The sequence below is a fragment of the Anopheles marshallii genome, chromosome X (genome assembly GCF_943734725.1).
Source record: "Anopheles marshallii chromosome X, idAnoMarsDA_429_01, whole genome shotgun sequence".
Taxonomy (NCBI): domain Eukaryota; kingdom Metazoa; phylum Arthropoda; class Insecta; order Diptera; family Culicidae; genus Anopheles; species Anopheles marshallii.
Window position 1 is genome coordinate 6,106,970 of NC_071325.1, and position 25,804 is coordinate 6,132,773.

At 49.1% G+C, this 25,804-nt stretch overlaps 1 protein-coding gene across 1 annotated transcript in view; it reads right to left on the minus strand.

Moving 5' to 3' along the window:
- The window catches only part of LOC128712985 (serine-rich adhesin for platelets), a 54,209-nt gene extending 33,731 nt beyond the window's left edge, over positions 1-20,478 (minus strand). Inside the window, exon 1 of the mRNA XM_053807853.1 lies at positions 20,338-20,478. Within this exon, the coding sequence (XP_053663828.1) occupies positions 20,338-20,478 (141 nt within the window). The remainder of the gene's footprint in view (positions 1-20,337) is intronic.
- Positions 20,479-25,804: the final 5,326 nt, after the last annotated feature.

Consider the following 25,804-nt stretch of genomic DNA (forward strand, 5'->3'; position numbering starts at 1 on the left):
CGCGTGCGAAGGGTGGAAGGGGGGCTGTGATGGAGATGAATGGCGGGATTGGCGAGTTGGGGTGGATTTGGTGCAGGAAGGGAAGGGGTTTGGGAGGGACAAGCGTGTGCACTTGTGGGTGCACCGATTGCAATCGCATATTCCGTAATAGCGAGAACGAAATAGAGGGAGAAAGAGAGAGAAGGAGAAAGAGAGAGAGGGATAGCAAAGGGCGCCGCTACTATGCTATACGGGGGAGGGGAGGAGGCCGGAAGGGTTTTGCAGCAGGAAAACAAATAAAATTCGTGTCTAGCGAGACCTTGCAAATATGCTGATATATTAAGTGGTATTTAGCCCTCGTGTGCGCCCTAGCCCTTCCAAACACCATATCTCTCGCTCTCTCGCTTGCTTTCCTGCTGTGTCGCGCTTGTATTTATGTGTGTGTGCTGCTCTATTGCAATGCTTCCCGAACTAAGGGTGTTGTAATAGGTTCACCCTGTCGACCATCTACTACAGGCGTGCTCCACATGACCAGCACAGTTGCGGGAGGAGTGTGTGATTTCTTATTCCATCTTAAACCCAAACGTAAAGACAACTGCAAACGGATAATATTTAAATTTTATTTAAAAAAATGTGTAGTGGAAAATCTACTTTTTTTTTGTGATTTGGGGTGAGTTTGAATTTTGTTGAAAAGGGGATGAAATTAAGGGATGAAAGTTTGAATCAAAACAAATACCACCGGTAATAAGATTTTCCACCATTTTGGCTCCTTTCGATCATATTGAAAAAAAAAAAAGGTACAAAAGGCAAGAAAAGAAAACCGAAACCCTTTCCTCGAAAGCGAACGGAACCGTCACCGAAGGGTGGGTTTTTCGACAGTTAATGACACGGTTTGGGCGGGCGATTCCGAGTGCCAATGGTTGCACCGTCTCAAACCACGCTTACATTGTGAGGCGGATTGACGGGTTGCGGGCACCATCGGGGCGCGTGAGACGACGACAAAGGCGCTGATGCGGCGCCCACTTCAAATACCGCCAACAACAATCGCCACTGTCATTTGCTAGGGGTGTCCCGCGCACCATGACGTTGGCAAATATATCCTGGAAGGGGTTTTGGGTGGTGTTTTTCACCGCGCATTTTCTTTTCTGCTGGTGGCTACCTTTCGATGGCTCTTCTTCGGTTTGGGGGAGGGGGGGGGGGGTTAAGGGGGGGGGTGGGGTTGGTATGGAGGATAGCAGTGCTGATGATAATGATGATGGTGACGATGCATCTTCTATGCATCGGTTGCATGCAGACCTTCGACATCCATTCGCAAGGAACGGGGAAAACGGAAGGAAAATTGATTCATTAGCTATGTGCCTGAACTGAAACCATCCCTTACCATACGTGGTTTAGAGAGGGGGATAAAAAACGGTTCAAAGTAAAAGAAAACACAAGCAAAAGGGACGTAGTAACGTGGCTTTGCATAGAGTTTTACTGAAAAGAAATTATGTTCCTTTGAACAGAAGGCGCTTTTTGTGCAGTTAAATTGAACATAATGAACAGCATATTGTATTACTTTCGATGTATTAACTCTCTTTTTGTAGGTTGTGTCTTCGATTTTGAGGATACTATTTCTTTGTCTTCTTCTTTTTCTTATTTTTACTTCATCTACTTCTTCCCATTCTTCTGCAACTTTTTCTGTTTGGGTGAAAAGATTGCATTTCCCTATGGCAGAGTTTGTACCATAATTAGACGTTCTTGAGTAGACGTTCGTTGATGTTTCTGTTTTAACTTTATTTTTCGTTAATCTGTCAAATAAAATGTCAAATGGTACTTAACAATTGTAGTTTTCAATCAAACACCCAAAACCAACCAATACACAGAAATTAATAACAGCAAACACTGCCTTTTGACAGCTTGTCAAATTGTTGACAGTTCCGGTAGAGGGCGCGCGCTCGTCGGAAAGCTAACTACTAAAAACGGCGACGCAAGTGTGCAGCACATGCGTGCACGATTACTAGACGATCATGCGGCGTTTGTTGTGGTGAATGCGCCATTGGAAACAACCCCTTGCTTTGCAGCCTCCCTATACTTGCCCCCACTCCCTCTTTTCCACATGAAACAATTCAATCAAATAATAAACGAAGGAGAAGTTGAGTTTTCTTCTTCAGGGTTTTGTGCGCTACAGCAGGAAACACTAAGATATCCCTCTCCCTGACTGCCTGCCAACACGCGGCTGTGGAGTTGTGCAAAGGCAACCGGGGGCACTTGCTGCTCCCACGGTGCATTTTCTCTACCTTTGGGCTCACGGGGGGGGGAGGACATTTTGCGCAAGAGCAAGTCGCGCACTTGCTTCGCCTGGTGTGTTGCTGCACCAACTCGCCTCTTTTCCTTCAGCTAATGGAGTTCGCTCCTCCGGCTCGGAGTGCGTTAGAAAGGAACCGCTGGTAAAACCAAGCAGCAGCGCTGGTAGCACATGCCACGGTGTGGTGTGCATTGGAGTTAACCTCTTCCGTTGATCAAGCCTACCGCCAAATGAACCTTTAACACACTCTCTCTCTCTTCTCCTGCACTTCCTTTCCTTTTTTTTCCTATTCCAGGGAAGGAATATTAAAATCCATCGCTCCGTTTTTACACAATCCGGAAAGAAAAAGATCCGTAGATAAATAAACAACGCTTGATAAAAAGGGAGGCAGTACTAGCATACAAAAAGAGACAGAAAGAGAGAGAGAGAAGGAGGACAAACAACAACAACAAAGCGCAACGGAGCTACTCAGCTTGGTGAGTTTGACGTTTCGCTCGGTACGTTTGACATTTGACGTTTCTCTGTTTTGACTCTCCCCTTTTCCCAACCGGTGTGTGATGGCGGTGGAACGCGGCGTGAACCAATAGACTAAAACCCACCGGGAGAAGAATTTGCCCGTCGCTCTGTGTGTGTGTGTGTTGCTCGGCTGTGCGCTGGCTCGAAGGCCACCTCGGCGAAGGCCCCGTCGATTGTTTCGAACTTTGACAGCCTGACAGCCCTGACCTGCACGCCGCGGCGGACGGTAAGATTATGTCCCGACAGGAGGTGCAAGGTGGGTCGGGAAAGGGGGTGCTGGGAGGGTGTGCAACGGTATATGCACTGGTATTTTCCGGGGTTGCAACAACGCACAAGCGCGGACCATTTTTGTGTTGCTGCACCGACTAGCAGAGGGTTTTTTTTTTTAGGTGTTTTCTAGCGCATGTTTTGGTAGGAGACCTCGCAACCGTTTAATCAACAGGAGGAATAGGTGATATACAGGGGAGGAGCGTATGTACACAGTGTGCTTGCTTGATTTGCTCCCCGGGACGCTTTCGAGCCAAGGTCTAATTAACGTTCACTTTACGTCCGGATTGTTGTGGCGCTATTTGTTTAGTAGTGGTTTGGTGAATACTAAAGCCGGTTTTATCTCAAAATCGATCATGTCGCTCTTCAAACAACCGTTTCTCGGCAAATTATGCACGCTTACCACGGATCCGAAACGGCGAGATTTAACTCCCAAGAATGCTCAAAGTTCAAGACATCTCGTCCAAGGTCCCAGTGATCGATCGACAGATCTAAACAACGGGTGATAATCACCACAGAGATGACATCCGAAAGGCTCTTCAAGAAGCTTCAGTTTCTTGAGTGATCACATTTTGACACTAATGTAATGCACTCGCGAACTCCGCGCCCTTAGACACACTTAGACGTGAGCGTGGCCCATTATCCACAAAGCGGTGACAGCTGCGGGTAGAGAGATACTCCATATTGCTAACGAGGGGGGGTGGGGGGTGGGGAGGGGGAGTACCTCTGGGTAATCTATAGTGCTATCAACATCAAACCACTGACAGCTTTCCTTTCGCACACTCGCGACCAAACACACTTGGCGAAAACCTCCGCCCCGAAAAGCTGAAGCGAACCACCACCACCGGGGGGGAATTTGTTTATTTATTCATCTCAATCACTCACCCTTGAGCTCCCAAAAAGGGTTCGCAGTGCGCGCTGCTCGTGGCAGGGCAATTAGCAGGCGGGGACGCGCAGGCAACAAATTCCACCAGCGCAAGAAAGTTTGGCGTGGCGAGGATCACACCACCGGAGTTGGGCGGGAGTCATTCGTCCGGGCAATGGAGAGGCGGATCGGCCGCGCGGATCCCACACGTTTGGGGGGGAATCAATAAATAATAACATAAAATCGATTTCAGCACAACCGCTTTGGTGAAGATGAGATTCCGCCGTTATGATTTTATGTCCACCGGTTTTGGGGCGAGAGTGCGGGAGAAATGGACGGTGGAGGAGTCGTTTTTTTCTCTATCTTATCGCGCACACACACACACACACACACACGTGTTTATGATGACTCGTTCCACCGCAAGGCAAGCGGATTTAAGCTAATTTGCTCGCTAAGTTGCCGGGGATCAGAAGAGGGCAGTAAAAAAAAACAAACCACCCCTCAGAGAGAATGACGGCACACAAACACAACAAGTAGGTGCTTGGCAGGATTATAAATCAGAAAAGAAGGGGGGGAGGGGGGGGGGGGGGGTGGAGGGGTAGAAAAAGCAGCATCCACCACCAAGAGGGGGAAGAGATCAAGAAACATTACAAAACTGAATCCTTTCCCTCCTATATTTGCCTATATTTGCTCGGTTTTGAGCGATGCTCAAACAAAGAAGCACAGCCGAGGCATTCGGGCATCCGAAGCAAAGTAGTATAAAAGGTGTGCATATAAATCAACGCATATATATATAAGCAGCTTTAGGCAAGGCACCTGCCTCGATGGACTTTCTTTACCTTCGCGCCAACACCCTGCCCAATGTGTCTTGCCGCGGGGCTGGTAGAACTGCCCGGATCAGGCTCTATTGACTTAAGGGTAATTAATTCGTACACTGCCCTCCTCTCTCCCCCCCTCGGCGGTGACTCCACGCACAACACAACAACTACGATGAATACGCCTTCCGTAAACATAAGCTGCTGCTTGTTCGACATTTCGAGGTACAGGGGGTGCGGAGGGGGAGAGGGCCTATTGACAGGTTATGATAATGCGACCGAAATAGTTTGACAGGAGTCGGAACTCCACCACCCCACCCAGAGAGATCACACCAAAGCAGGGCGGTTCGTTCGGAAGGCTCTATTTCCAATCCAAATACTCAAAGCGAATCAATGTCCAAATGGGAAGTTTTCGTTTTTTTTTCTGGCGCATCTCACCTCACCCGTCTCTAAAGGGAGAAAGAACCGCGGAGGTCAAAAACCTCATCAGTCAACATTAGCAACATTGTAAATTTGCCAGCAGGGCGACGATAGCGGGAACCGCCTCGGACGTCAATCCGCACCAAGAGTTTCTTTTTTTGTTTCTGCAAGATTACGCCCAAAGCAGCAACGAGGAGGAGGGAGGGAGAGGGTGGGCAAAACCTTGAAGTTCGCGGCTAGGATTTGCTTCGATATCTTCGTTCCCGCACCGACCGGCCATTTTGTGGAGTGTGGTGTGGCATTGACAGTTCACCTAAACCCTTGCGGCAAAGATCCTGTATGTTAATTGATTTGCTCCGGGTGTGGAGGTGGGGGGTGGGGGGGGGGGGGGGGCATGTTGGATCACCAAAAGGTGGACCCCCGCGCGAGCGCACCCATGATGTCGCTGATGTCGGGAGCGACGTCAATATCGCCAATATTGACAGGGCAATAAAGTTATGCGCTGGGCCGGGAAAGGGGGTGGCATTTTCACCAAGCGAAAAGCGACTACCGTCGACCTCGTTCAGCGTTACCTCCGGTGAAAGCGCACACCGGGGAGGGTTGACACTTTACACACGCCTCCCCCCCCGGCAAGGAGTTACAAAGGGCTTGTGGTGGACGAATCTCCTTCGCACTTGTCCAGCGGGAAACAGCGAGGTGTCCATTACATCGGGGTTACACACATGTCTATATCGGAACATTGGTGGAGCCGATTCTGACTTGTCCCCTCCTTCAATACCGTACCGAGCGGGGGGTGGTATTGCTGTGCATCCTTCAGGTACGGTTCCACCCCCACGGTTAAGTGCGCGGATGACTTGCGCAAACCGAAGTCCTCTCCACACGAACGGAATGCGCCTTGTGTGCGCTGTGTGTCCCCGGTCCACTTTGGACGCTCTATTTTTCTTCCGAACGCTAGACCAAACACCTCGACTCTCGACTATACCCACACCCACAACCGTGGGGGGGATGGCAGTGAGGCCTCGATAACGAGGAAGTAAGTGACCTGCACTGGCAGCACTGCATGGTGCTTCCTTCGCCCGCTAATGGACATCTTGGCATCTTGAGAAATAGAAGTAGGTCCTCCAACCCCATCCATCCCGGCTGCAGAGTGCTACCGGTCTTCCCCGGCAGCGGAACGAATATTAATGAGCAACGCATTCCAATTGACATCTTTGCCGCCTTTCTGCGCTTCCCTGTGGTTTTTTTTGTCTCTCCCTCCACCCCCCCCTGTAGCGGTTTGCGCTTGTCATGTGTTTCTAATTGAATGGGTGCCCCCCCTCGTTCCAACCCTCCCACACACACACACACACACGACGGGAAGAAACGGGAGCTAATATACACGCAAATCTAACGCGGTGCAAAGTGACAGATGAAGGCGATTCCGATATGTACGGGGCCCGAAGGGCGAAGCGCTTGACGAAAATCACACTCTATTAATCAAACCGGTGGTTATAAGCGGGTTGGGTCGTGTGGAGACGTCGCCTTCGATATAAAACCGACGGCGGTGAAACCGTCCGACCCGCGGTACATTAATCATGCAGCGCGGGCGCAATGATTATTGAAATGAAAGCAATGGAAAAAATGGCAGCATAACGTGACCTGGCGCGCTCCAACCCCCACCCAAAAGGCTAAAAAAAGCGAGCGATATTTTTCGATAAACGAATTGATTTATTTCTGGTTTTGTTTTTTGTCTCTTCTATTGATATCTTTACCACATTTCCCATTGCCTTCCGGCTGTCACAGGACACGCTTTTATATCAGCAACGATAAATCCTTCTGTCTTGTGTGTAAAAAATAAATTATAATTATAAATATCTCTTTATAATATTAGTGAACAAAAAAATAATACTGATGAGGGTTAGACGATCACGCAACTTCTTCCCTGTGAGGTTTAAACTTCGCCGAAACTTTGGGCCTTATTTAAATACAAATGAAAACAAAACAAAACAGCAACATCACGGAAGGTTCTTGCGGAGTTAACAGCCCCTTTTTGATAGGGGGTGAGGGGTGAGGGAGGGGGGGATCTTATTTCATACACGCGCTGACAGCCTACAACCAATTTCGGGTTAATTGTGCTCCGATTCGCAAGATCAGTGTTTCCCAATCCTTCCCTATTTTTGCGTGACGATATTTTTATCAACAAAAAAAAAACAAAAAATAAAAAAACCACACACATATAAACAAAATTTACAACATAACTGGGTTGCTTTCTTTTTGGTGCATATACAAAAAAAAAAAACAAACCATCCCTTTCGGTGCCCCAATCACAGCCGCGGAAAGAAAATTAAATTACTACGGGGCCGCGTGTGTGTTTTGCCCCGCGTTAAAGCAAGTTGAAAAACTCGCAGCGAAACACGTCGGTTTCAATCCCAAACCCTTTTATTCACCTTCCAAAAAAAAAAAAACCGATCGATTGCTATGCGCGCCAGGCGACGAACCTCCAGCTTTCTACCTTTTTTGTTTTTGCTTAAGGAAGAGGACTTCAAAAAAAAAAGGTTCCAAAGCAGAAATGCAAAAACTCATAAAATGTTCCGCAGCAAATATTAAACCCAAAACCGCTCTAAATGAGGGATTCAGAAGGTCTCTTCATCTTTTTTGTTTTGTTTTTTGGTTTATGCATCACAAAACTGCCACAGAGCGAACGGGATATGCGAATGTGCTTGAAAAGGTTTTCAAAACTCTATCTGCTTGTGCCAAAAAAAAAAAATAATAATAATAAAAATCCACCACCACATACATACGAAACGCAAAAGGACGCTTCCATTTCCACCTCTAACGGGCCATATCTAGATGTGAGTGACTGCCACTTCTTCCCTTCCCTTCCCTAAAATACAGCCAAAAATAAAAAACCTTTTACAACATTTCGAATCCTTCAAACGCAACATTCAACTTTTGCGTGCCGATTTTTTTTTAAACAACATTTTTAATTCTCCCCCTTTTTGGCATTTTACCTTAGGCAGCTGCATTATGTGGACATACAAAAATACACACACACACACACCCATACTCATAAAATAGTCCCAAAATTTAAGACAAAGGTAGGGAATTCTAATGCTAAAGACAAAGCGAGGTACCTCTCGAAAAAGAAACGAGAAAGGGGAGGGGGGGAGGCACGACACGAAATGCCAAAATTCAACCATACACACACACACACACACATACATAAACTATGCTGAAAGAACCACAAATACAATAAATAAAGGACGCATTGGCAAGGAACACAGTGAAGTGCAAAAAAAAGAAATGCATCCCCTTCCGAAACAACGGCGTTCTTTTGTGAAAGGATATATGGTTCTCCTCTCTTCCAACCCTTTTTTGGGCAATATTTCGAATGAAGGACCCCCTCCTCCTCCCCCCCCACACTCGTTGCTTTTCGTCTAATCCCCACTTATACGTAGAGACTATTTGGACGGTGGTACAACACATTCACGCGAAAAAGGTTGAGTTTGAGGCACTCACACATGGAATACTAATCAGCAACACAAGCCAAATGTTTGGTGACATGGAAACCCGATATAATGAGGAGAATTTTTGGAACAAAAGATATCTCCCTATACGACCTTTGCGATAACTTCCAAGGCTCTGTAAAAAACTGGGGAAATTTTAAGTAAAACCATTGCTTGAAATGCATCGTGGGTCTCAACTGGACCCAAAAGTACGCAACCGTGTATCATACACGCGTTGATTGAGTTGGTGCGCAGGTAATTGATCATCTAAGCGCCAAGAGGGCGCGCACAACAGACCTTCGGTACACACGTTTCCGAGCAGTGGGGAGCGCTGAACCAACTGCCCTCAAAAGACCGCTTTGCTTACGCTGCCCCGACTGCACTCACCTCCAGGACAAGTCTGTTGGGGAGGAGGGGGGTGGGTCTATCGCGGGTGGTGGTTGTGCAAGACCCCTTTCGGACGTAGAGACACACACGTTGCAGGTGTTCTGGTTGGAAACCGGAAATCCTGCACGCTGCAGAGCACAACAACAAACTGCACGAGATTGTCCCCTCCAATACCGGCATTCTGCAAACACTACACGGTTCACACCATTAGACGGTATATGTAGTAGCTTGTGCCTGGTCTTTTAATTATGTTTTCCCCCCCTTCTGTATGGCACCCGATCCTTTATTTCCCGCATTAAGTGTAAACACGGGTACCGGGTTGGGCGCGTGAAAGCGTGAAACCGATCCTGTCCTCCACGCGACCATGCGAGTGTGCCGGACACGGGTTTTTCAACTAATTGCGGCTACTAAACAACGTACGGGTGCGTCGTCACACCTGTTTCCAAGCGGGAAACGTACTCCTACACCTTTTTATCGTCTGAGCAGCAGACAATAACTCTTTCGCTTTCGGTGCCCACTGCCGCAACACACCAAAAACCAAACAAATCCTGTTTCGGCACCACTTGTTGCATTTGATCCGCCTTCTGCGTCGCCCGGCGGTGGCAGGAATTCCATGCACTGCACTTGTTCACTAATTGCAGCAAAAGGGTACGCTCTTAAGCGCCTTCTCCACAACATTCCACAGGGTGGGAGAAGCTAGTGGTGGCTAGCTTCAAACTCACAAACCCCCGTTAAGGGGATTTTTGCCGCAAATCTACCAACTTTACCACTTTTCTACAGCAACAACTAGGTTGAGGACCCGATGATACGCGGTAGATTCCACAGCTGCACAGTGCACACTCTTTCCAGACATTGTAGTTGGCTTTGGCAGTAGGAGTTGATCGTTGTCTACCATCGTTGAGCCATCGAAAACCACCAAAAGATATCATCCAGCAGCAAACCAGCAAGCTCCAAACGCCTCCATGGTGATATGTGTCGGATGACAACCAGCTCGGTGGACCCATCGACCCAAGCTACGCACGCGCAAGCGTTGCGTACGCACTTTTATACACGCACCCGAGCAGTAAGAGCAACGAAGCTGGAAGAAGTGAACGTAGAAGACGCGCACGCACACACTACTTCACTTCCGGGTTTGGATTGAGCAAAAAAAAAAAAGGGAAAATGGGCGCAGCACAACAACCACAACCTTGGGAACTTTACGCACACACATTAAGTACCAACACAACAGTAATAATAATGGCCAAAATGGAAACAAAATCCAAGGAAGAGTTGGGAATGTTCCGATCGATTCTATTCTGCCTTCTATCCGCATGGAGCACAAGCTCCATCTTATCTACGAGTGTGTTTACCCGCACCGCTACTCTTTCTCTCACTCTCCCAACACGCATACGCACACGCCCAAAAGCCGAGGTTGATTGTATTTTTGACGCTTGCCTTTGCGTTGCGGAGCGGGGAAAAGAGAGGGGCAGAGGTGAGACTCGAATTGATTTTCATGCGTGGTTTGGGCGATTGTTGCTAATGGGGCCTGGATGGACCATTCTTCCCTCTCGCTCTCCCCTCTTCCGCTGACACCGCACACATCTTCGCTGGCAAGCAAGGCACGCACACTGATACAGCCGCAAAAGAGTGCGTCGTCGTCCGCAGGTTCGCACTTTTAATAGACCAAGCCCGAAGTATTCAGTTTGGGTTTTTTTTTGCGGAATGGTGGGGGGTGGGGGAGGAGTAATGGAGTAGGGAGAGGATGCTCTTTCACGCACACTATACACCGGGTGTGGGTACAGCGCTCTAGGCTCATGCTATCTGTGAGCACCAACACACCATCTAGGAGACCGTCCGTCGCACGGGTCAGAGAGGAGTGGGGGAGGGGGGGGAGAGAGGGGGAAGTATTTCGGTGGTCAATTTGCAGGAATCTAACAACAACAACAACAACAAAACAGCAAAAGGAACAAGAAGCGAAATATAAATTCATATTAATTCCAGGCAAACACGATCGTCGATGTCTCTCGTGGGGCCCCCTCTGTGCGTTGGGCAGAGCGAGCAACAGAAAAAAAAGAAAAAGACCCAAGAATTGCGTCTAGTGGATGACGCGATAGAGAAGGGTTAATGGAAGGGGGCTCTCGCTGCGTGTGGTGGTGGTGGTGGGGTGGAGGAACGCGGAATGGGGATCAGTTCAAGGTTTTTTGGCAGACTTTTTTTTTGTCTCTGCCCTCTCCCCTCCCCCACCTGTTATAGCTCTTCGTCTATTGTTCTCCTTCCACTCACACCCGGGCACTCCCTTCCCCGCCAGCTCCTCCTGTGTGTGCAAAAGCCTGCCTGGAGCTGTTGCGCATAGTTCATTGACCCTTGATGCCAACCGAAAACCGAGCTGTGAGATCTGAGTGTATTGGGGTCCACCACCATTCGCCCATAGGTCGGTCACATAGAGAGAGAGAGAGAGAGAGAGGGTTGCTTATCTATATCCTCGTCAGTTCGTTTCTCCCCCCCCCCCCCCCCCCTTTGCCGTGCCAAAATGGCCGAGAGTGCGTATCTACGCAGAGTGACGACCCAAAAATTTGCGAACATCAAGCCATTCTGCACACACACACACACACAATAGAGATCTGCTGGCGGATAGCAACGAGTGAATCGTCGAAGCAGGGTGGTACACGTACATTAGGAAGATGATCGGGTGATATCTTTTGTCTGTTTGATATCTCCTTTCCTGCGCTGCTTCGTTCTTAAACCTCCTCTCCCCCCCCCCCCCCCCCCCTCACTCGTTTCAATTTGGTGCGTTGAAACGCAGGAAAACATGCGAAGGTCTAGCAGAGCGGTCGCACGTAAGAGCTGTGGAGGACCCTACACACACCATGCTCAACGTGACGTTTGAAGAACGTTTTCAACAGGCCCGGCTAACATGCGCATACATCGCAGGACCATAAACACATCCGGTTGACAAAAAAAAGGGGGAGTGGGGGGATCCAAACAGAGGGAAAAAAAACACACCAACACATAGCAAAATATCGTGGACCTCACCGCATATTGAGATGCCTTGGAAGAAATTCGACCATTAAGCCCTCTGGTGCGCACATGTTCCGCCTTTGCGGGCTAAAACCTAAGCGGTCCACGCCGTTTTTGAAAAAAAAAAAAAACGCTCGTGAACGCCGACACACCCGATGGAAGGGAACAAATTCTAAACCCACTGCTCGGTTGTCTTCTTCGCCTGTTGGCTTCAGTTTGAACCGAGTGCGTGCCTCACAACCAAACCTGCACAAAAACGCGGGAAGATACCCGCAGGTATCTCATGCACGTGGAAGAGAAAGGTAGAGCGGAACGAGGAAGATAAAGGTGAGGCCGGTTCGGCGTTCGAATCGCAAGATCTACGCAGGTATCTCCCCCCCAAACACGGCGAAGTTCTTCGAGAGTTCGAACTACGGAGGGATGCAGAGCAATCAACGAGAATGGAATAATGCCCATCTGAACGACTTCGTACGCATTTTATTCACAATCGAAATCTGGAAATGGAGAGTTCTTTTGCATCCCAATAATATCTACAAACGTGAAAAGCTTTGATACGGACGCGCAAGATATCAAGAGCCCGCGTTTAGACCATAAACACAACCAAGCCTTACGTCAAACGCGCCGTTTTTTCGATTAATTTAGACATCACCCGACTAAAAATAGAATCGGCTAGATTAGTGAGGTTAGGATGCGAATCGAGCAATCGTACCGATGAAGGAACTGTCAAGTGAGATATAGACAACCTCTCCTTGTGATGTCTTGCTGGATAGACGTGTAGAGACTTGTGGAGCTAATCACACCAAGCGATCGTAATGGTCGTTGATCAAACGACATTTATACGAGGCGCATGACAGTTCTTCAGTTTGCCCTGTATTCTTTCCAGAGTTCCATCATCCAAGCTGTTGTTGTTTATTGTTTTTATAGAGACTTTGAGCTGCGCAAAATGGGGAACTGCAAACTAGAGGAATCATTTATTGAACTCATCTCACCGTTTCCTGGACCTCGGACTATTTCAAACGCAGATCTTCTAACGACGGCGTTGCAAAACTAGCACCCGACATCCTACGACCACGCGATCCAAACGCACACGCAAAAGAAGACGCTCATGGTGTTTTAGCAAATAACAAAAATCCCACCGTCTCTCTCTCTCTCTCTCTCCCGCATTCTGTTCTACACTTTCTCGTTTTTTTGTTCTCGCACCGGTTCGGACACACAGCACCACACCGGCGCGGCCGTGTTACAAATTGAATTCGCAAATGCGTGTGTATGCTTTATTGCGTGCTCTATTCCGACCATTTCTCTTTCTCGCACACACGGTGAGGTGTGTGCGCTTCCCTGTTCGCTGCTAATATAAATTGAAATTCGCTTCACCGCTCTTGGAGCCTCCGCACCATGGAGCATCCCTATTGCCGTTGGCGCGCACACACTCACACCCGACAAGCTTCTTCCCGGAGACTCTCTTCTCCCGCAGACCGCCCGCACGTCAATTAGTGCACGCGCGTTACCATGCGTTACCCGGAGGGGGGGATGAGCGTGCGTGTGCGTACGGCGAGAGGAGCTGGCTGTATGCGTGCGTGTACAGATGAACCAGCGCTAGCTGAAATTAACCACCACAAAAAAAAAAGATGGCAACTCCTGCCGGCAGATAAGCCGTATCAAAAAAACCGTATTCTTTCGGGTGCCGGGGTTTTCTTCCCATCTTCAAACGCTGCGGTAGCACAACACAGAGCTTCCCCATCACACATTTATCCGAAAGTTTCTTTTTTGCGCGCGTGTTTGTTTTTACTCGTGTGGGGGCAACCGATTCGTATGCGGACACACACACGCGCCGTGGAATACGCTTTGAGATACGGCGCGCGATCGGTCTACGCGTTGCGTTCCATCTTTGAACTAACGCAGAGGAGGTAGGGAACAACAACAGCAGCAACAACAACAAAAGCTACGCCACTTTGACATTCGCGCGCCATAAGCGCGCACGCACACCATTTGGCGATACGCTACTAAGAGGGCTTGGGAGGTTCAATGACCGGTCCGTTGTGTGTGTTTTTTTTCTTCTATAAGCCACTCGTTTGTTTGCGCACACTGCGTGGACACGAGCGCTAGAGGCCCCAAGTTTCGGCAACCAAACTGCACAGCAACGAACAACAACAAAAAAAACCCTCCTCAGGCGACGCATGTTACCCTTCGGGGGGGTAATCATACTGACAACGCGCTAGAGCGAGACACACACGTTGCGTTTGCGTGACAGTTGTGTGTGTGCGAACAGAAGGGAGAATGGTTTAAAATTAGCTAGAGCTTTATTTGGTCGCGAATTGTGAAGGAAGCGGGGGCAGTGGAGGAGAGTCTCCCTTTTGATAGATTCGGATTTTTGGCACACATCACCCAACGGGCGAAAAACTAACGAAAAGATGAACATTAAAATTAAAGGCTTTAAGTTTATTGCTGAGCATAATTTATCTCTAAATTGGCTTGTAGTTAAAGGAGATTTATTTGAATATATTCCATAAAATCCTCCTTCGTTATTTATGTTATACAACGAGTCGGACACATCTGCTAGGGATATAAAAATTATAAATTAATGTTTTATTGTCCACGCCGATGTTCTCCATTTTATCCGTTGTCTAATATGTCGGTATGATTTATTACCGACCAAAAAGATCTAACATCTTGTCGAAATAACCGTAACTTCCATAACTATACCGAAGCTGACGGTTGGTTTGGGGTGCGCCGCACCGCATTGGGTACCATATTTTCACCCGACCAAAGCATATTCAAGGACACATTTGGGTTGGTTTTGCGAAATTCGCTATGCTTTCAAAACTTCCCAACAAAGCTACCTAAAACCCCCGAAGAGAGTTAAAAGCGAAGGACAAGCTGGGAAGGGGTTCTGGTTGTTCCTTTAGCTGCCCAAACGTTCTTTGTCTCCTGTTCCCGGTGTTAGAGAGCGGGATTGCGTGAGCAAGGAAGTATCTTGTTTAGGGGGGGAGATATAAAATAAAAAACCTGTGGAACCCGCGATCGAGGAAAAGAACGCAGAATGACAGGCTTGACGAAGAATTCTGGGACCGTTGGAAGATTTATTCGCATCGTGCAAACAACCCTCTATCCTTCTGTTGTTTAGTTTCCCATCGCTGTTCAGAAGACCCTGTTTTCTATTAGCCCTGGCCCGAGAGTCCTTCTTCATTCGTCCGGGGTCCCGTATTCTGATCTCGTCCACTGTTTGGATTCCTCCACTTCTCGCTACGAAAACGTCAAAACCCTAAAGAAAAGAGCAAGAACAGAATGTAACGTAACACTCCGGGGAGAAGCTAAGAGTGACTTATAAAAAGCAAAAAAAAAGCTCACAACATCCGTATCTGGGATATTTTTAGCATAGAACGCGCGCTTAGAACTGTTTCTTGCTACACACCTTTCTCTCTACCTGCGAGCGCTTAGCACTGTTCGGTCGACGAGCCAAACCACACTGCCAGCGGAACCAGCTTGCAAAACTACAGAGACAATAAACTAAAGGCACATGGTGGTGTGCCACACCACTTCACAGCGGACGCACCCGGACACGATGCGTAATGGGTCGCTCTGTGCAAGAAGAAGATCCCCAAAGGTTTTTCGGGGGAGCAAGCAGAACGAGCGGTCAAGTAATATAAGCGAACGGTGTGATGAGAACAGCGGGAGAGAAAGGCAGAGAGAGAGCGAGCGAGATTGGTCTACTGGTTACCATTCTAATGCGCTTCCACTAGTGTTGGTGTGCGATTCCACGCGTGGATGAAATGCGTAATCTACGTCCGACGCTCCATATCCCCCGCAACGGACAATAGCCTTCCACACCTGTTAGTGGCCCCTCATGCCCCACTGGTGTGCGTGTGGCTTAAGCACGGTTGGCTTACGCACACACGGCGTTACCCATACCGACGCCTTCCACGCAAAGCAGGGTTTATGGGGTTTTTGTTTTTGCCAAAAATTTGCCAACCACTGCTTAAGCGCGGTTAAAACACACGCACCTCTCGTCAAGCTTTCAAGGCTTTGTATGTGTGGGGGGTTTTTTTGTTGTGTTGTGTAACGCGAAGAAGGCTATGTAGAACAGCTCATTTGACAGCAGACGACACCGGGCGGTATTCACACATTCCCGGCACGTACATACACGCTGGCGCTAGCTGTCTCTCATAGACCATTCCATTTCAAGGCCAAAGCAGGAAGTGTCTGAACATCGCAGAACAGAAAGTGAACACTGCCGAACACTCTGCATCAGTAATCATCAGTTAAAATAGCTGTTGAATTTTTGGATATGCGTACGGAACCCGCTTCAAGTCTGTGATCTGGCACCATTATCAAACACCCACCCAGAATCGAATGTACAAGAACATCAAACGCAATCAAGTGACATGCCGCGTCTTCTGCTTCGATGCCGACCGAGACACCCCCCCACACACACACATGCCATCGCAAAATGTCAAACTGGGCTGGAAAAAGCTGAAGAAAAAAGGGAACTTGTGTGTGTTACAGACAGCAAACAATTACCCAGCCAAAGGGCAGAAACACGCCACTGAGCCGTCGGGGGGGGTAATGATGATCGTAAACTGTCCCACAAATGCGGAACCGCAAGGTTAACGCTGCCGTGTTCCAGAACAGCCCGCGGGATACAATTAAAGTGGAACAACGGCAGCACGTGCGCGCTCATGTTTCTTAATGAAGTCCCGAAGTCATGTTTGTGCCTCCGGAAGGTGTGCGCCACACACCAAACCTGTGTCGGAGGCCCAGTGTCCATTTGCTGCTCCATTTTCCCATATGCCACACACGCATCCTTACGGTTTGGTGAGGATACGTTGTATGGGGAGGGGTATAACACAGCAAAAAAAACATGACAGTTGGGAGCTTTATCTTTCGTGCGAAAGAAAGGGAGGAAACATCTTGGCGGAGCTGGTGTAATTAGCTTTACGATCACAGCATGCATAAAACAACGAAGTCTTATAAATATAAATCTATCCTGCCAGATACAGAGGACCCCCGTCAGTACGAGAAATGCAAACGAAGCCCACAAATATACACGAACGTGCTCCCTCTCAACGCTCCCTATATTCGTTACTACGCCATCAATTAACCTTTGCGAGGCAGCACTCGCACGCACCCATACAGATGGAGAGGCACTAAATGAGCGTTCCAGAAGAGAGGCAAACCCTGTCCAAGGGAACTTTTAACGAGCGCTTTAGGCACACACCAATAACAACAAAAAAAACACTCACACACTGGACACACACAACTTTGATTGTCTATTCGAACTCTCTTTCTTTCCTTTGTGCAGCATCCCGTAAATCATAGCCAGTTGGTTTAAGGCTAGTGACGCTACCGAGAGTGACACCTTCGGGTGTTCGGTGCGTCCGCCTCCATTTGTCTGCTTCACCTGCGAGTGGAAGATCAGTTTGACGGGAGTGAAGAATTACGATCGTGCATAAAATAGAGCACATGAAATCGGTAATGGTTCGTTCTTGCGGTGTGCTGCGAAATTAGAATGCATAAGGTAAACGTCAAAGACAACGCATACGTGCACACATCAATATCGGAACTTCATGTTTGGTGTATGTTTGGTGTACGCGCTAGGTGCTCCAAGCAGTACGGGGCACAGTAAAGTTCTGAAGCCCCTGACCCTGGACAACATCGGACGATGGTGGATTATGTTTTTTTGCGAGTGGGTGTTACTGTTAGCGCAAGGTAAAACCACACACCGGCAGAGAGGAGCGCGCGGTGTTGGTTACGACACGATGCCCCGCAGAAACATGACGAGATGTTACGGGTATGATAATGAGTTGGCATTTCGAACATTGGTCTCGTTGCGGATGTGTTAGATGCGAAGCGGTGGTGGTGTGGGTAGGTGTAGAAACCCCTGCAACAGGGCACCAACCAGTGTGTAGGGAAATTGGAGCGTAGACTTGTTGGAGAGATCCGTAGAAATTGTGGTCTTGGTCCACCGCCGTCGTGGAAGAAAGTCATTCTGGGGGGAATGTTTAAAGCGGTGCTTTTTATTTTGATGTTTTCGCACCAGGAGAATACGGTCCGACCGACCGCGATATCCGGAATGGTCCGGCCGTGAAGGTAAGGGAATCTCGATGAACCTTCTCACCGAAACAAAGCGAACTCGAACAGACATTTCTTCATGGTTGTGTGTCTCTCTTCCGAACAGGATTCCTTGACGTCGTGAAGCGAACCAGAGGAGCGAACCCATCTGCTTCGCTAGCCAACAAAGAACCGAAAAAAGTTTGACAGAGGACACGACTTTACGACGGTAAGTTCGTTACACGAAGTGAGATCATAAAGACACACTGATGTGCCCACTGCATCTTTCTCGTTAGGTTTCCCGGGTGCGGCGCAAGCTGCACTGTGCAGAACCCCCTTCGCGCGTGACGTCCAGAACGCATCGGACCGTCCGGAGACGACATCACCATAGCTTCTGGCGGTGTATATGAGGTGAATGCAGCGTGAGACTCCCACACGAAAATACGTGCCGCGGTTTAGGTCACGTTCGGGGTTTTTTCTAAGACCAACATCAATCTCTACTGTGCCTTCTCTCGCTTCTGCTCCATTCCTTCGAAAAAGCTATAGGAGCGCTATAGGTAGGGGCCAAGCAAAGCCCAACTATACCTTGAAGGAGAGATAATAATAAAAAAGAAACAACAACATCGCAAGCCCTGTTGGTTGTCTTTCTTTTATCGCTAAAGTGGTCCAACCACCCGGCGTGTAACGCTGGTGTAGTCTATTTTCCAAACCCCACTGGATCACTACCCTCCCCCCCCTCCTTCTCCTGTTTGCTACGATCTCACCCACGCGCGTATACCATTCCCGTGACTAGTGCGGCGGTTAAAGGATATCTCTCGGCCGGTCTTCCACTTTCAAGCAGGCCCCGAAAGCAAAACAAGACTAAAATCACTGCACCACAACTCCAACAACTCTCGCACTCCGCACAACCCCACTTCCGCCCCGCGCATTGGACACGTTCGCTGTGGGTGCATTATGGGATCGCGGTGTGTATATTTTTCACTCCTGCTTCTCTCGTGTGGCGCGGTTCTAGCCCTCGGGTGCGCGGGGGGGGGGGGGGGGGAGACGCATCTATATAGCACGACCGACCAACTTCTCACCGGGTTGGGCGCAATTGTTGGGCGCGTTGTTTTATTTCTATGCCTACGAGGGCCCGGAAGGGTTTTGTATTACCTTCTCGCTTACCTTCCCCCCCCCCCCCCCCCTCCCTTTTCGCAACAAATTCGCACGCTTCTCTTTGTGTTTCTGCATCAGAAGGAGTCATGATGGGAAGGAACCGATCCGTTTATTTCTGAAAGTCGTTCCCTTTTATGTTTTGTGTTTTTTTTCTTTTCTTGGTTTTAGGTTACCTTTACCAAGGCCCTGCACCGAATACCATCGAGTTTGTTTAGCCCTTAAGCCGACTTGGCTGCGCAGAGTAGTTGAGATGGTGGGTGCATAATATAACTATTGATGCGATTATCTTCCTGACTTTTTTCCTCGCCCTTTAAAGCTCGTCCGTGAGCAGTGCAGCGATCTTTCACCGCTGGCTTGATCATGAGATGCTGCTGATGATGAGGACATCCCCCCCCCCCCCCAACCCCCAACTAAAAACAACGGCAACAAACACTCACGAATCGCGCGGTGAAAAAGTCGCGCAAGTCGTGATCATTGCAGGGTTCGCACACGCTACCTTCCCCCCTCTTTCCTGCCCGCTTGCCCACTGTGGAGATTGGGTTCAAATTCGTGGAACCGGGTTAGGGGTGGGTTTGCATCTTCTGCACGCGGGTTTTCTCCGGTCCCGTGGTATGCGCGTCTAGCCAACTGATATATTTTAAAAAGGCCACGCACCTTCACCATCCGGAGAAAAGTCCAATTTCCCTGATAAGTTACGGGGGCTAGGCCACGGAGCTGTGGGTGTGGGGGAGTTGGGCGGACGGTTGTCTATATTTCCACGACCACGAACAGACTTTTCACGATCATCACGACCGGAGCTGGGGTTAGTTTGGGCAGCAAAGAAGTGCGCGTGACCTTCGCGATCTTCCACCAATCTGGATCGTACCACCCATGGCAGGGTGGAGAATGTGGAGAAGCTCCCAGCGCCAGAAGTCAAAAGCCACCGTCGTCTTCCAGGGCTCTCAACAAAGTAGATAAAACGTTTGTGCGCCGGTCAAATTGTCATCCAGATTGTTCCGGTGCCAACCGGAGGTTGCCGTCCAACATCTTTGCAAATGTGCCTTCCGCTTATGGGCACAACATCCCCCTCCCGTGACTCTTCTAGGCCCTCGTAAACAAACTTCCCCTGTGCGCACTTACCTTGTGGGCTCGGATGGAGGCGCCCTCTGAGCAAGCGAGTGTAACGTCCACCAGACTCTCGTCCTGGAGCAATTGGCTGAACACCCCGAGAAGGTTGGATTGATGATTGTTCCACCTCAAGCAGTAATGATCACTGCCCATGTCGGTGACAGCTTACGCTGCTGTGAGGGAAGAGTGAAAAGAAGAGAAGAAAATGGCAGAAATTAGTACCTGTCGGAGTGTTGGAAAGGATGGAGTAGACAAAGACGCTGAAAAAGTTGCATTTGTACCGGGGGGGGTATTTTGGGTTAAATATTAGCAACCACCCACAACGCTGGCGAGGGGACAAAAGACGCAGAAGCGATGCGTTAATTAAATGTCGATACGTTTACAATCCTACAGGCATCCATTTCTTTCGCTCGCCTGTTGATTTATTAAATTAGCAATCACCTTTGTTTGCACCGAAAAAGGAAAATAGCTACTCTTATACCTTCTCCCACCCACCCCTTTCCCTCCCAACCCATTTTAACAATCAGTGGAGCATGTCGTCGCGCCTTTCGTTCGCTTTTCCCATTAAATAAACGATGCTAATTAAAGCAATGTACCCATCCGACACCGTTGTTTCGGTACGGTTTGAAGTGTGCGCTAACGGTGGCGCCGCCTGGCGAGGAAGTCGTGAAGCTCAAGCGAAGCGTTCCTGCAAGGACTTCAAAACTCTATTAATTGACCTCCGGCCGTGGCACAACCTCGCGGGCTTGATAAACCATTTTTCTTCCATTAAAACAATCCAACTCCCCCGTCAACCGGACACCGTACAATATTGGACATGGCATCGAAAGTGGATGATAATTTATGCATCGGCACACCATTGGCTGGGTGTTGATTTTTTTTTAAAATATATTTTACACCTTTCCCGACATTCGGGATCTTTGCCCACAACATCCACAAACGCTGCGCTTTTTAGCCACGGCGCGGAGTTAATTGACGATTGTCAAAATGGCGGCACACACATGTCGATCGGACCCGGGAGGGTGGTGGTAGGGAGGTGTTTTTTCTTAGCGCTGTTGCACTCTTCCGGAGGCACTTCTTGTTTGTTCGGACTTCTGAAGCGCGTGCCCTCGGGCGCTCTTCGCCGTCCGCAGCACAGCGAGAGATTGTCAAGTCGCAACAAAACCACCCCCTCTTACCGCTTATAAAGGCACCATCGCTCTCTTTTTCCGCTTCGATATTTTCCACGGTTTCGCACCTACTTCTTTTCACCCTCGCTTTTTTTGCTTATTCGCGTGCTCCTCCACCCCTGCCGTGGCAGTAACAGCGGAAACCTGACAGCGAACATGCGCTCGTGACAGGCGGTACATGTTCCCTCTCCCTTTCCACAGGCACCTACTAATCCCTTCCCACCCCCCTCCCGAAATGCACTGGAAAGCTGGACACCCACACGTCGGGGGGGGGGGGGGGGGTGTTCCATCTTCCTTGTTCCGTGCCAGTCACTCCAGTTTTGCTCCATCTTTCCTGAGGGGCTGAAGGAGGAGGAGGTTCGCTGGGGTGGAAAACGAAACCCGCGGGCGAGCGGTTATTTGTTTCCTCTCTATCCGGTGGGCTCTATCCGGGCGATCGAGATCGGGGGCCGCTTGGTACGAAGGGATTCGGCGGACCAGGACACGTGTGTTTTTTTCTACCCCGTGTGTGATGGATCGATAAGCGGTGGATCGATGCACCACCGCCAGGAATTCTGTACGATACTGGGATAGTTCGCCCCGTGTGAGAGCTTCGCCTAGTCACAAGCGGTGTTGAAAGGGTCGATAAGACCGAACATTGGTGCAAGAGACTCTGAGGGCGAAGAACACCTCGCTCCAAGCACACTAGAGCAAAGGCAACCGAATAGGCTGGACTGGGATCAAGATTGCTCATTAAACTGGAGTGCACCGCGCTGGACACCACAGAAGCCCCGTGTAGCTGTCAGGTCAAAGGTTTGGCAATGGAACCGCGTATGTGGTGGTGTTCGCCATCTCAAGCTGCCTCCGAGAGATTTAAATTAAATAACCTCGATGCATTGAAACATGTCCCCCCTATTGGGCGCCAGATTTGTATTGAGTTACTGAATCATAGGATGGGCTGTTCCTTTCCAGCAAATCTTCCTCAAATGTTTTCCTGCAGTATTGACGGGGTAGATCACGCTCTAAGCCAGTTTTTTTGTATGCGTTTTGACGTTTCCAGGCTTATCCGCTTACAGCTCGCCATACAAATGGCAAGCCAAGTTAAGCCTGGGAAAGAAGGATTAGATTGGTTTCTCAATGAAAGTACCCAAGTACCCAAAACCCAAACTCGACAAATGTCAAAACAAAGAACTTTGCTAGCTGGTCTGAGCCAGGTTAGGCCAAGTTTCCCGTGTGCGAAAAAGGTAAACAATTTTTTTTTAACGAAAACAACTAAAAAAAGATTATTTTAATAACCAGTCTTGTATATAATTTCAAACGCATTGAAATTAAAATGAAGTTACTAAACGTAAATCGATTTTTCTCTAATTGAAGTTTACAAAAATGATCTCTTGTGTCATTCTTTATGTCAAAATGCTATGTCCTTTACGAATCTGTACAGAATGATACCGCCCGGTACCTGGATTATTTGACAGATACAGGCTTAAAGCTTAAGCTTTCTAACTTTTGGGATGATCTACCCGGATGTTGGGCGATTCACAATTGAGGCGGCAATCGGGAACCCTCAGCAGGAGCATCTTGAGATTTTTCGATGCTTCCAAAGACTTTCGGGAAGGCACCACTAATCCCCCTCCGGGTCAACAAACACGCTTCACGCCCACGCACACGGCATATGGTTCCCATTTGCGGACGCGTCGGTAACCTTCGGTGGATCACACCGTGTGGCGTCACCTCGATAGTCACCTTCCTTCCCGGCGAGAACGTTGGAGTGGTGCAAACTCCGAAGCGCGAACTAGAGGTTGTAAATTAGAGATGAGAATAATCACTCTTTTCGATGATTTGAATCGGAGTCAACGAGTGGGTTTAAAGATTTGAAACCTTTACTCACTCTTTTGAGATTCATCAAAAAATATCACACTGCATTTATGTTTTCACCACTCTTTTGCGTTTATACTCACTCTCACTCTCTGTGCCGACTAGAAACTCACTAAGGAGTAAGGAGGAGTGAGTAAAACTGTTTTATCACTCTTTGGATTATAATCACTCTGTAAGAGTGAGTAAAAGAGTATTATCGCTCTTTGGATTATAATCACTCTGTACGAGCGAGTAAAAGAGTATTATCACTTCTTTGGAATTTTAAACACTGAGAATGAATGAGCAAACGTGTTTTATCATTTTCTTTGGATTTTATTCACCGTCCGCCAGGGGATCCCCTGTCGTTTCCTGGACGTTTTCTCACTCATCCTTGGTGATTACAATCCCAAAAGAGTGATGATACTCTTTTACTCACTCATACAGAGTGATTATAATCCAAAGAGTGATAAAGCAGTTTTACTCACTCCTGAGTGAGTTTCTAGTCGGCACAGAGAGTGAGAGTGAGTATAAACGCAAAAGAGTGGTTAAAGGAGTCATTAAAACTCTTCGTGCTGATTTATATTCATTCACTCTCTCGAAGGTTTCAAATCACTCACTCACTCTTACTCAGCGTGCACATCTCTAGTTGTAATTACGTTTATTCCGCATAGGAGAGGGGAAGGGGGGGGGGGGGGGGGGGGGCGGGGATCCTATGAAGTGAAAACAAAGCTAAATAAAAAAGTTCTTTCCCCCCAACAACCCCCTTCCCTCCCTCCCCCCTCCTCAAACGTTGCCACACACAGATCGTAGTTACCGATACGGGAAAAATGTCCGATGCGTTTGCACGTTCCGATCTCAGCACCTCATCTTACAAAAGCTTCCACGCCAGAACACGGGAAGCCTCGAAGCGATCGGAATCGAAATTGGAAGGAGCTGTGCGCGCTTACTGCTTTGACCTGCACACACAACCACGTCGCGGAAAGGGGGGGAAAAACAGATCGGACGCTGCTGATATCTCGTTCAAGATGTCCGCCGCATGTACACCCTACCCCCGATACGCGCAGTGGGCGCGGGATGGGGTTGCGGCGGTGTTGCAGGCTCTTTGCGTTTGCAATGCTTATCCGATCACGCGTTGAGTTTCACTCAACGCCTCGCGAACACCGGCGTGTGCGAAGGTGCCGACAGTTTTGCCGCGAGCCAAGCACAGCATCCGTGTAACGCTCGCTCGGATGCCCTTCACCACTCTTACGCTTGTGGTCCATTGGGGGTGGGGGGTATTGACAGATGTGGAGTTGGAGTGTCGCCTACGCACACGGCGGGTGGCAATGGGTCCAATGGTTTCCACCCGTGTCCCGGTCGGCCATTGACAGTGGCCTAGAAATATATTTAAAGGAGGAGGGGGGAGGGGGAGGGAGGGGGGTTTGGGGGGTGGTAAACACACAGACGCATCGAATGCTCAATATTTCCTTGGCCCTTTGGGAGATATCAGTCACAAAACTTCACGGAATGTTATCCAACACGCTCAAACTCCAATCCATAAAGTACTCAACGCACCACTAGCGGACGCAGAGTTACAAAGTTTATTCGTTTTCTACAACTTCCCTCCCTCCCCCCCTTAACCATACCAGCTTCAGAAATTATGACTCCACGGGCTCGTTACGCCACAAGCCCGGAGGCAAGTGTGCGAGTTGATGACTTCCTCCTCCACAGCTTTCCCAATTTTTAGATCAATTTTACGATCTCGCTCCGGCGTGTGCTGGTCAACCACATTCCGCAGCCTTGCACCGGGTTTTGCTTGCGATCCGGAATGTGATCTATGCGCAAAACTTTAACCCACCGCACCAAGCGCACCAACAATAGGGGCGCGGAATGTAGCGGAAACGCCGTGGAAAGGCAAAAGCCCTCCGAAGGGGGAGGGGACCCGAAGGGGTCCGGTGGTTCACCAAATGAGTAATGATACACTAATGTAGCCGCGTAGCATAAGTGCGATTTCTTTTCCCGCCCGCCACACCCTAACACCCCCGGCCCTTCCCCTCCCGTTCTCTTCCCAAGCCGAACACCGATCGTAACTGGGCATGGGGATGGGAGGAGAGTTGGAGTATACACACCCCACACACCGGACCAGCGTGACCGACTTCACGTACTCGTGCAAACGGGCCGGTAGTTTTCCGCGGTGGGTGAACGCATGCAACTGCAACGAACCGAACGCGCATTTCTTTTAGCCGCCCCCGCTTGCTTGCCGAACACCGCTGGAAACTTGCCACCGCACGCTTGTCAACATCCAGGCGCAAACGGTCGAAGAACTGTCGCAATGGTCGCACCACCCCCCCCCCCCCCCCCTCCCCCTCCCCGTCACCGGCCGGGCAGTGTGTAATGACGGCGCTGTATGTATGCGCGCACGGGCGAATAAATATAAATTAAGTGTAAACCGCCACCTTCGGGCCCACCATTCTGGACCGCCCCCTCGATAGAGGGTG